Below are 12,089 nucleotides of genomic sequence, written 5' to 3' on the forward strand. Positions count from 1 at the left end.
AGAAACAGCTGCTCCCACAAGATTGGATTTGGATTAAAACATGGCGTTTCTGAGGTTGCATAATACTTTCAAACACTGTTCTATACACATTTATATCCCATGTACTCCGATGTCTCTATACTGTTGCACACACTGGTCTCTCTTCCATGATATGATTTATGTTCCATTATATGGGCATTGTTTTTTAATTGACTCAATCTCCAGTTTGCTTGTTTCTGGTTGTTTATGACGGATTTTTTAGTTTGGGTGCATTTGTCATATAGAAGCGTTAACAGTCAGTTCCAGTGGTTGTTATCTACCCATTGAAGCCTGGGGCCTAGTGAAGAGAACTGACCTGCTTCCTCTTGGCTTTCACACATCAGCTCTGTGACTGGAGAAAATTACTCTTCATGCCTTATTTTCTTACTCATTAAATTAATGTAAGCATGACCACATTGCCTCCTTCTTAGGACAGTTGTGCAGAACATGAGTGCCCTGGGAATTGATGCATGTTAAAGAAATGAGGTGGGGCAGGGGGGAATGTTATTGGTGGAAGATGCCACCAGTTCTCATTATTCGTGTTATGTTCTATATGGTCACCACACATACTGAGTTAGGAAATGCTGAACCAGTGTCCCTGGGGGAAGTACAGGCTCAGATTCTCATTAGTCATTGGTCACAACGTTTTTATCATTCCTTCAGTACCTCACCATGTTTTATGTGACACCTAATTTAACATATATTGTTTATTCATTAATATTGAACTCACAGCCAACAGCACTGTAACTTATGCCTGAATGAACCTGATATATCACATTGATTTTCTTGATAAGGCACATCACAGTCCTCTTGTGCTTAGATTACACTTAGAAGTGCTAGACTATACTTCAGCACTATGTTTGGGCGTCTTTTTTTTTTTTTGAAATTTTAAAATGTCAATTACCATCTATTTTCAGCACCCTGCAGTAATGACATTCCTTTGTTCTTCCTCACGCAAAAACATTTTTAAAATTTGTACACTTAGTCACTATCATTATGCACTCTAGGCATTCCTAGATTGTATCTCAGTCTTTATTGTCTGTCTTTCTTTGTGATTTCATTTATGCCCCAGCCGTCCTCCCTCTATCATTCTCACATTCAGCTTCATTCATTTTTTTAACATAATTGTATTACAGTTAGGTAGTATTGTACTGTCCATTTCTGAGTTTTTATATTCAGTCCTGTTGCACAATCTGTATCCCTTCAGCTCCAATTACCCAATATCTTACCCTTTTTCTGTCTCCTGATGATCTCTGTTACCAACGAAATATTCCAAGTTTATTCACTAATGTCAGTTCATATCAGTGAGACCATACCGTATTTGTCCTTTTGTTTTTGGCTAATCTCACTCAGCATAATGTCCTCAAGTTCCATCCATGTTGTTACATACTTCTTAACTTTATTCTGTCTTACAGTTGCATAATATTCCATCATATGTATATGCCATAGTGTGTTTAGCCATTGGGCATCATTTTAAACAGTGAAGCCACCAACAAAAAGCACAAAAAATGTGAAAAATATGACACTACTGCAAAAAGGACATTTGTTTAGAGTTTGTTTCTATCTCTATCTGGCTGGCTGAAGTAGAGATAGAAATTCTTTCTGACTTTTGAAGTCTTCAGTTCAATCACAATGCTTTTAGGTGATTGGATGAGACTTCTTTCATTGCTGAAGACAATCTCCTTTGTTGATTGTAGATGCAGTCAGCCAAAGATGCAGTCACCTGACTAATGGTTTAAATTCACAAAATTCCCTCACAGTAACTCTCAGATCAGTGCTTGTTTGACCTAACAACTGGACACTATAACCTAGCCAAGGTAACACATTAAATTAACCTTCACAGTCTCCTTCAACCTCAGTTGGAAATGTGGCATCAGGCAACTCAAATTTTTTGCCACTCTGCATATCAGTGAAAACACCATGAGTACTAGTTTTAGGATTACAAATAAAATTTAGCTGGGCGGGCCGCGGTGGCTCAGCGGGCAAAGTGCTTGCCTGCCATGCCGGAGGACCTCGGTTCGATTCCCGGCCCCAGCCCATGTAAAAAAAAAACAAACAAACAAACAAAATACAATAAAAAAAAAACAAGAAAATGTTTAAAGATGTTTCCCTTTCTTCCTCCCTTCCTTCCTTCCTTCTCTCTGTCTTTCCTTCCCTTCCTTCCTCTAAAAAAAAATAAAATAAAAAAAAAAAAAAAAAAATTTAGCTAATAGGCTAATTCACAAACATGAAATCCATGAAAATTGAGAATTGACTTTAATGGTAATGTTAGTGGCTAAAGTAATAAACAGATTCCTTGAAAACTTCTAGGTATACTTTGTTAGTTAAGCCTATTATTATAATTATTTATTATTTTAGGAAATGTACTAATAAGTATTCAGAAATTATCCATAAACCATATTGTCCCTATTTCCCTATCCATGAGGTCTTATTGAGCTTGGGGTAGGAGAGTTGAAATCTGCAGTGCCTTGAGAAGTTTTTGCTCCCTGGGTTGGTGTACACAGTTCTGTGTCCAGAAGAAAGAAACCTATGGGTGGGCACTGATTGGGATGGGATAGAGAGCTCACCCTTGGAGCCTTGGGTTCCTTTGAGCCAAAGCCCAGAACAACAGGCTTCTTAATTCTTACCTGAGGGCATTCTGAGGGGGCCTGGCCCTACAGGGGAAAAACTGCCTATCCTATGTGTGTGTGTGCTCTCTTCCAGGTGCTGACCACAGGCGCTCACCTGTGAGCCAGAAGTGACTTGAACCTTCCCAACACTGACTGAACCATGGATCCTAAGGTCAGGCTCCAAGATTCTCCTGGAGGAATGCTTGGGAGAAAGGAGTGAAGGTGGCCAGGGCCAGCTTGTTCTTCACATATGTGCTCATTTAGTGCGTAAGCCAGGCCAGTCTACTAGTTGACAATGCTGCAAAGAGGAACCTTGATTTTACAACTTAATGGAGCTCAATAAAAGAGAAATCCTCTATTCTTCGCTTGTCTTCCCTTTCTTTGATGCTCTCTCCCTCCTCACAATGCTTGGTCAGTCTCTAAGTGGAAAGGTCTTAGAAGAGGAAATCACAGCTTTTTTATTCATTTCCTTACTAATAACCTTTTTTTTTTTTTTTAGTTTGCTAAAGCTGCCAGGATGCATCATACCAGAACTGGATCAGCTTTTAATAAGAGGATTTATTTAGTTACAAATTTATAGTTCTTCAGAGGAAAAGCTGCTGGCTTTCCTCTGGCTTTTGTGTCACATGGGAAGGCACATGGTGGATGTCTCCTGAGCTTCCCTCCTGGCTTCTGGATTCAAATGCTTTTCCCTGGGGTGATTCTTTTTTGCATCTCCAAACTGGGTCTAAGCTCCTGGTGCAGAGATAAGGTATGCTGAGCTGTTGAGCTCTCTTCTGACCTCTCTCTTTTAAGCCTCAGCTAATTAAATTAAACCTCATTCATTCTAGAAGGCACTCCCCTTAGCCAACTGCAGATGTAATCAGCCATAGATGAATTTCACATGCTGATGATTTAAGTCCACAGCAACAGAATAATGGCGCATCATCACCAGGCCAAGTTGACACCTGAACCTATGACATGTCCACTCCTTGTTAACTTGGCAATTATATCCATCACGTTAAACCATACTTAATCTCTAAGTAGAACAAAAAAACAGACATTTTTTCACCTAACAATGATCATCTGTCCTGCATACAATGCACTAAATCTTTCCATATACAAAATACATTCATTTCATAATATCACAAAGTCTTAAATCATTTCAATAATAATGCAAATACAGTACCAATGCAAAAATAGTACAAAGTCTTATCACAGTCAATTATAGGCATGGTCTGTCTTAAGACAAAATTCTTCTCTAGCCATGGACCAGTGAACTTAGAGCAAGTTATCTGCTTCCAATATACAAAGAAGGAACAGTCACAGGATAAGTGCTCCCATAGCCATAGGGAGAAATTGGAAGGAACACAGGGGTCACTGGACCCAAACAGTTTCGAAAACCTGCTGGGCAAACTCCATTAGATTTCAGTCTGAGAGTCATTTATCCTTGGGGCTTTAGAAAGTGGCAATCCCACCCTTTACAAGGGTCTACACAGTGACATTGCTCTCTCCAAACTCGGATGATTTTATTCTCGGGGGACAATGAGAAAACTACCTTTTTCTCAGCTCCACTCTCTCCCAGGTTTGGGGCCGCACCCGGGATCTCTGCCATCTGTGGGGCACATACTCAACCCCTCCAGAACAATGGAGTGGCAGCCAAGTTCACCCCAATTCCCGGTTTATGTGACTGGGTGGCACAACTCTTCCTGAGCAATGAAGTGAAGGCCCATGCTCTACTTCTGGGGCAAACTCACCATCTCCACTTATGTGGGTGGTCCCCTCTCCTGGCCCGAGGTAACTTGGCTACAGACCTTAGCTTCCATGGTTCTGCCTCCATAGTTTTTCTCCTTCAATTTGTCCCTTTTGTCCAGACTGGTAGTGGTTCCATTTATATGGATCCATAATACTCTTGTTCATTTTCTATGCACTATGCTGGGACCATGCCCATCAGACAAAAGGACTTCCACAAATCCTTTCTGGATAACTCCATCTCAAATACTCTCTTGTCCTGTAGTGGCTGACTGCTTCCATGTTTGGTCAAATTCTCACATTGGACACTATTCTCTGGGATCTCCCTTTCTGGAAGCCCTGAATTTTCCAGACCATCAACGCCTCTTTGTACCCAGAATTCAGTCCTCAATTTATCTCTTTCCTGTCGCATTTCATTAGGAGCTGCAAGGAGAAGCCAGGCTGCCTTTTCCACACCGAGTCTGGAAATTTCCTCTGCTAAATAGCCAAGTTTATTACTCTCAAATTCTGCCTCCCTTCTACAAAGAATGCCTTCCTTGTTTTCAACTGAATTATGTTTACAGTCCATCTTTTCACCAAAAGTCTCTTCAAAGCACTATAGGCTTTCTCTTTCAAGCTTCTCACAATTCTTCCAAAATCTTCCCCATATCCATTTGAAAAACCATCCCAGCGTATTTTGTATTGGCACACTGCAGCAGCACCCTACTTCTCCAGTAGCAAAATCTGTTTTAGTTTGCTAAAGTTGCCAAAATGCAACACACAGAGATGGATCAGCTTTTAATGAGGTGTTCTAGTTTGCTAGCTGCCAGAATGAAATATACCAGAAAGAGAATGGCTTTTAAAAAGGGGAAATTGCTAGTTTACAGTTCTAAGGCTGAGAAAATATCCCAATTAAAACAAGTCTATAGAAATGTCCAAAGGCATCCAGAGAAAGATAACTTGATTCAAGAAGGCCAATGAAGTTCAGAGTTTCTCTCTCGAATGAGAAGGCACATGGCAAACAGGGTCAGGGTTTCTCTCTCATCTGGAAAGGCATGTGGTGAACACGGCATCATCTAGCTTTCTCTCCTGGCTTCCCTACACGAAGCTCCCTGGGAGGCGTTTTCCTTCTGCATTTCCAGAGGTTGCTGGCTGGTGGACTCTGCTTCTCGTTGCTATGTCATTCTGCTCTTCTCTCTCTGAATCGCTCATTCTCCAAAATGTTTCCTCTTTTATAGGACTTCAGAATCTAATCAAGACCCACCCAAATGGTTGGAGACATCTCCCCTAATCCAGTTGAACAACCACTCTTGATTGGGATACATCTCCAGGGAGATGATCTAATTACAGATTCAAATTGAATAGGGATTATTCCGCCATTACGAAAATGGGATTTTGATTAAAACATGGCTTTTCTAGGGTTTATACATCCTTTCAAACCAGCACATAAGGGGATTCTTTTTGTTACAAATTTAGAGTTTTTCAGAGGAAAGGTAGCTGACTTTCCTCTGGCTTTCTCTGTCACATGGGAAGGCACATGGTGGATGGGCTTCCCTCCTGGCTTCTGGGTTCAAATGGCTTTCCTTGGGATGATTCCTTTCTGCATCTCCAAATGTCTGTGTCTCAGCTTCTGGTGCTGAGGTTAGGTATGCATAGCTGTTGAGCTCTTTACTGACCTCTCTCTTTCTTTTGTCTTTGGCTTGGGTAGGCTCTGAGAATTGAACCCAGGTCTCCAGCATGGGAGGTGAGACTTCTGCCACTGAGCCATCATTGCACCGCCCTGATTTCTCTCTTTTAAACCTCTAGCTAATTAAAACTCACTCATTGTGGAAGACACTCCCCTTAACGGACTGCAGATATAATCAGCCATAGATGAATTTCACATGCTGATGATTTAAGTCCACAGCAACAGAACAACGGGGCATCATCACCTGGCCAAGTTGACACCTGAACCTATGACATGTCCACACCTTTCTCCTTGCTTTGACAATATCCACCATCTCTTGAAGGTGTCCAGCCCAGGGGCTTTTCCACCTCTACACCTATGCATCAGCTTTCTGCTGTCCTCACCAGCCACTGGGAGACAGCTACAGAAGGCTGTAGCTTGTTGGTGGCCTTACAGTTCAGAATCCGTGACCATACAGTATAGGACATGGGGCCTGGAAGTTCTCAATATGTATTTATTGAATAACTTTCTAAAAGAATGGGCACCTCATGGTTTTCATCTTTGTAGCTGGAGAGCCTGAGACAGTGGGCTCGGGATAGATGGTAATTGCTTGACTAGAAGGGATTTGGGGGCTCTCCCTTGTTCTTCAGCCTACCCATTGTTCTCCTGTTCAGTGCTATTTGAAAATGCCCATTGTTGTCTTGCCCATCCTGCCACCATTGTTTCCTCTTCCAAATTCTCAAGAGTTCTGTGATTTAAAGAACAAGACACCCACTTCACACTGGAGTAGCACATAAACTTTTAGGCTGCACTTTCTACATATTGCCCCACTTTTCCTCCTGACAACCTTCAGTGTCAGAAGGCTGATACCATTATTCCCAATGGTTTTCATTTTTTTCCCCTTGAAATTAAGAAAACTGAAACTCAGAAATTATGTAGCTTGCCTCCGTCGCACAGAGGTGGAGGTCACAGTAATGTATTGATCAGTTTTCTCTTATATTTAGGGATTTGACATTTTCCCCCATTAGAACTTTATCCTGTTGTATACTTTACTGACTTTCTTTTTTATATTTGGCAAAAACAAAGAAAATAGGTGAGAATGGTTTTGTGTTTTGTTGGCTGCTGTCTTTACCAGGTTTGGGCACCCAGATTATTCCAGTTTACCAACACATTAGTTAGTTTTCTGTTTTATCCTTGCACTAGAACTGATTTGATAGCATGAGGATTATTTTTACCTCCTTAGATTGTTTTTTAATATATGTAGCAAGATTTCCCAAGTTTTGATCATTCCTCTTAACTTTTTTTTCCCTGTGATTTAAAGAACAAAGAACTGTAAACTTTTCTTGGAATTAAAGTCTGTCTTCTGAGCCCACTTCTCATTTCATGGTGTGGCCCAGCCTGTTCTTGGCACTCCCCTGCAAACAGATGTCTGTTTTTCCTTCTCTCTGATGAACAGGTACTAAACATGTGACTTCACGTTACCCACTCATGGCTTCTGGACCCGTCTTCCTCTAACATATGGAAATGTTTTCTTTTCTCTCTGTCAACTTACTCTGTATTTTATGTGGAAAAGACAAAGATCATTGAACTTGTAGTTGATAACTTAATGTGCATCATTGCTCACAGCTGCTGCTCTGTATCCAGTCTTTGGACTCTTGTTTCCCAAACCCTGTCATAGTTTGCCAGGGATGCTATGGCAAATACCACACACTGGTAGGCTTAAGCAACAGTAAATTTTTGTCTCGTTGTTTTGGAGGCTAGCCAGGCCAAAACAAGGTCTCTGCAGGCCAAGCTTTCAACTGGCGTGTATAGCTTGCAGGTGTTGGCTTGCGGCAATCCTTGGGGTTTCTTGGCTTGCATCTTTGCTTCCGAACCATGGCAATCTGCGTCATTCTCTGCCTGCTACTGACTTCTGGCTTCTTCTGATTGATGTGTCCAAATTTCCTCTCTTTATAAGGCTCCTATCATGCAGATTAAGGGCCACTCAAATTCAATTTGGCTGCCTCCAAATAGGACCTTCGAAGATCCTATTCTCAAATGAGTCCATCTTTAACTGATAACACCTTCGAAGGTTTATTTACATGTCTTTTGTGAGGCATATCCAATCCTTAACAGATCCTTGGATCAAAAGGAAATCCTTGGGCAAAGACTGCCCCAGTTTCTTCTCTCATAACCAGGACATCTCCTTAAGGCCGAAATGATGAATGTTCTTGAGTTTCTAAGCTTTCTTGTACCATATGATCTCAGTATCTAAGAATAGTAAGTATTTGATTCAGTAGTTCATTTACAAAGAATTTTTGTCTTTTTAGAAATAATTTTGGAGGAGTGAAGGTGAATGGCAATATACAAGGACCTTATTTTAAGCATTTTTTTTTATTTATCAAAGAAATGACTTCTAAACTTTTTCTGGTTTTTCTAATGAAAAACTATTAGGGACTCAGAGGATAGAAACAAAATGTTCCTTGGACTACCTTCTCTTTTTTTTTTCTTTTTAACTTTTTATTTGAAAATACTTTCAAATTTATAGGACAGTTACAAAAATAATACAAACCTCATACGAAACACAGAACCACAACATAATCCTACTCGCCCCTGAAACCCAGGACCACTTTAACATTTTGCCACATTTGCCATATCATTATGTCTATGTCTCTGCCTGTCCATCTGTGTCCATTTGTCTGTCTATTTATCAGTCCATTTTCTGAACACTTGAGTATAGGTTTATACATCATGCCCCTTGAATACTTAATACTGTCATAAACATGTCCTAAGAATAAGGATATTCACTTATGTAACCACCCAGAGTGTAGTTATCAAGTTCAAGAAATTTAGTGTTGATATGAAGCCTTATGGTTTATATTCCAATTTTTTCTTAGGTCCTTTTGGGCCTTTCCCCCTTAATTACTAGATCTCATCCAGGATCATGTATCACAGTTATTTGTCACTGTCTCTTTAGTTGTTGTTGTTGTTTTTTTTTAATTGTGGGAGCATATACAACATAAGCTTTCCCATCTCATCCACTCCCAAGCATTCCATTCAACAGGATTAATCTCATTCACAATACTGTGGTACCCTCACCACCTTCTGGTTACTACAGCTTTTCCATTGTCCCAAACAGAAACCCTTCACTCATTATGTATTAACTCCCCATTCCCCTGTTGTTCTGCCCTCTACCCCCACCTCTGGTAAACTGTACTCCACTCTCCATCTCCATGAATCTGCACATTCCTTGATATTTTCTTTGTAGTTAATGAGTTTAAATTTAATATTCTGAAGCTAAGTGTCTTCTTCAGTGATTGATGTCCTCTGCCTTTAGGGGCAGCCACCCCTGCCCATCAGCATAGGGTTTTTCCAGGAAGACCACTTCCAGACCTGACACCATACACTTAGCTAGCAGCGTACAAAGGGAACATGTACAGCGGTAGGGGTGGGGGTTGTTAGGTTACAATGGAATTTTTGAAGTCCCCTATTCCAGACTCTTCCTCTGATCCTTGAATCCTTTTCAGCATCTTTTCCTTAAGTGATCATCTCCTCCATGCTTGAATTCTTCCACTGAAGTAGCTCATTCCATTTATGACTACTCTGTAGGGAAGTTCTTCCTTTTTCTAAATTTAAGTTTTTCCCCTGGTAGTTTTTACCTATTGACAGTTGTGTTTTTTCTCTTGGTAACCTACTGGATTGAGTTACCCCTTTCCCCTCCTTTTTTTACATGAAAGCCCTTCAGCTATCAGGAACCAGTAATTCTGCTTTGCAAAGTGCTTTTCTTCCTGTGCTTTAGAGGTAACCCTGCTGAGACAGGTCATTCCTTTGCCAGCAGGTGTCAGCTTCAGGACCTGTGGCTGCCCAAGCCCTTCCACCTCCTGAGAGGGAGGGATGGGGGAATGGTTTGTGGCAAGTTCAGGTTGTTCTAGCAGGACCGGGTATCACTTACTCTTGGCTTTGCAGCGTTCATACTTATATTCACACTCACAAACTTTTGAATTCTTCACTATATGTATTAAGTTCCCTTCTCTTCCCTGAATTAACATGATAATCAAGAGCTGTTACTCTGTGTAACTTTATGCATATATCAGATCTTAGGCCAAAATATAAAGTCTATAAAATAATAAGGCTATTAAAAAGAGCCCACCAAATATACCAATCTTACTCAGTTTAGTAGATGTCTGTCAAAATCCTCTCCTTAAGGAGGTGTTAGTCTAGTGATATAGTCTGTTGATATAGTCTGTTCTTAAAACATTTTGGAGCTTCTGGAATTTCCTTTAGGATCACTTTATGAACTATATGAAAAAATTAGTTTTATCTTTTTAAAAAAATTAAACTTTTTGTTTTGAAATAATTTCAAACATATAAGACAGTTGCAAAAATAATATAAACCCAAAACAGAGAATTCCTACATATCCCTACTCCCACCAGATACCCAGAGCCACAAATTTAACATTTTTCCATCTTTGCTATATTATTCTATCTAGCTAACGAAAAATACTTCTGAAATTTTGAGGTCAGGTTGTACACGTATTCCTTGAATACAGAATACTTCCATGTACATTTCGTACAAACAAAGATATTCTTTTATGTAATCACCTTAATTTAAGTACAGTTATCAAGTTCAAGAAATTTAACATTGATATAAAACTTGCATTCTATAGACTAGTTTTTTCTTTTGTCCCAATATGCCATTTTTAAAACAGTTTTATTGGGATTAATTCACATACCCTACAGTCCATCTAAAGTGTTCTAGTATATGCACCGTCTTCTAGTATATGAACAGTGTTGTGCATACATCATCACAATCGGCTCTATAATATTTTCACCCACAAGAAGATTCACTATATTATACAGTCCATTTTTCATCCTCTGGCTTTCCCTCTAGCAACATTAATGACCCTGAACTTTCCCTTTCAACCACAGTTATACCCACATATCACTGTTACATTTACTATAATGTGCTCCCATCATCTCCATCCATTTCCAAACATTTGCAATCAACCTTATTATTTATTCTTCACAAAAAAAAGCATCAGCTTCCCACTCTTGGTCCTCATTCTATCTTCTAGTGACCTATATTCTAGATCTTAACATCAAGAGTTTGCTAGTTATATTTGGTTCATATTAGTGAGCCATACAATATTTATTCTTTTGTGTTATCTTATTCAATGTAATGTCCTCAAGGTTCATCCATGTAGTCACATGCGTCATGACTTCATTTCTTCTTACAGCTGCATGATATTCCATCATATGTGTATACCACATTGTTTATCTGTTCGTCTGTTGATGGATACCTGGATTGTTTCCATCTTTTGGCAGTTGTAAATGATGCTACTATGAATGTCAGTGGCAAATGTCTATGTATATCCCTACTTTCAGTTCTTGACTCGGTATATCCCTAGTAAGTGGGATTGCTGGATCATATGGCAGTTCTATACTTAGCATCCTGAGGAACCACCAAACTCTTCCACAGTGGCTGCACCATTTTACATTCCTACCAGCAATGAGTACTTGTTCCTGTTTCTTCACATCCTCTTTAATACTTGTAGATTCCTACTTGTTTAATACTGGCCATACTAGTAGGTGTGAAATGATATCATGTTGTAGTTTTGATTTGGATTTCCCTTACAGATAATGAAGATGAACAGCTTTTCATGTGCTTTTTAACCATTTGTATTTCCTCTTCAGAAAAATGCCTATTCATATCTTTTGCCCATGTTATAATTGGGTTATTTGTTTTGTTCAGTTGTAGGATTTCTTTATGTATACAGGATATCAAGCCTTTATCCAATATGTAGTTTCCAAATTTTTTCTCCCATTTAGTTGCCTGCCTCTTCACCTTTTTGACAAAGTCTTTTGTGGCATAGAAGCATTTGATTTTGAGGAGTTCTGTTTATCTATTTTTTCTTTTGTTTCTTGTGCTTTGAGTGTAAAGTCTAAGAAGCTACTTACTATTACTAGGTCTTGAAGATGTTTGCCTATATTTTCTTCTAGAAGTTTTATGGTCCTGTCTCTCTTATTTTATGTCTTTTATCCACTTTGAGTTAATTTTTGTATAAGATCTGAGGTAGGGGTTCTCTTTCATTCCTTTGACTATGGAT

At 39.5% G+C, this 12,089-nt stretch overlaps 1 protein-coding gene across 7 annotated transcripts in view; it reads left to right on the forward strand.

Annotated features, from left to right (window-relative positions):
- Positions 1-12,089, forward strand: part of BID (BH3 interacting domain death agonist) — a 98,670-nt gene that overhangs the window by 53,210 nt on the left and 33,371 nt on the right. For all 7 annotated transcript variants that reach the window (XM_077169563.1, XM_077169568.1, XM_077169564.1 and 4 more), the window contains one exon: positions 2,722-2,799. In XM_077169563.1, the coding sequence (XP_077025678.1) occupies positions 2,788-2,799 (12 nt within the window). In that variant the 5' untranslated portion in view covers positions 2,722-2,787. The remainder of the gene's footprint in view (positions 1-2,721; positions 2,800-12,089) is intronic.

This window comes from Tamandua tetradactyla, chromosome 7, assembly GCF_023851605.1.
Source record: "Tamandua tetradactyla isolate mTamTet1 chromosome 7, mTamTet1.pri, whole genome shotgun sequence".
Classification (NCBI taxonomy): Eukaryota; Metazoa; Chordata; class Mammalia; order Pilosa; family Myrmecophagidae; genus Tamandua; species Tamandua tetradactyla.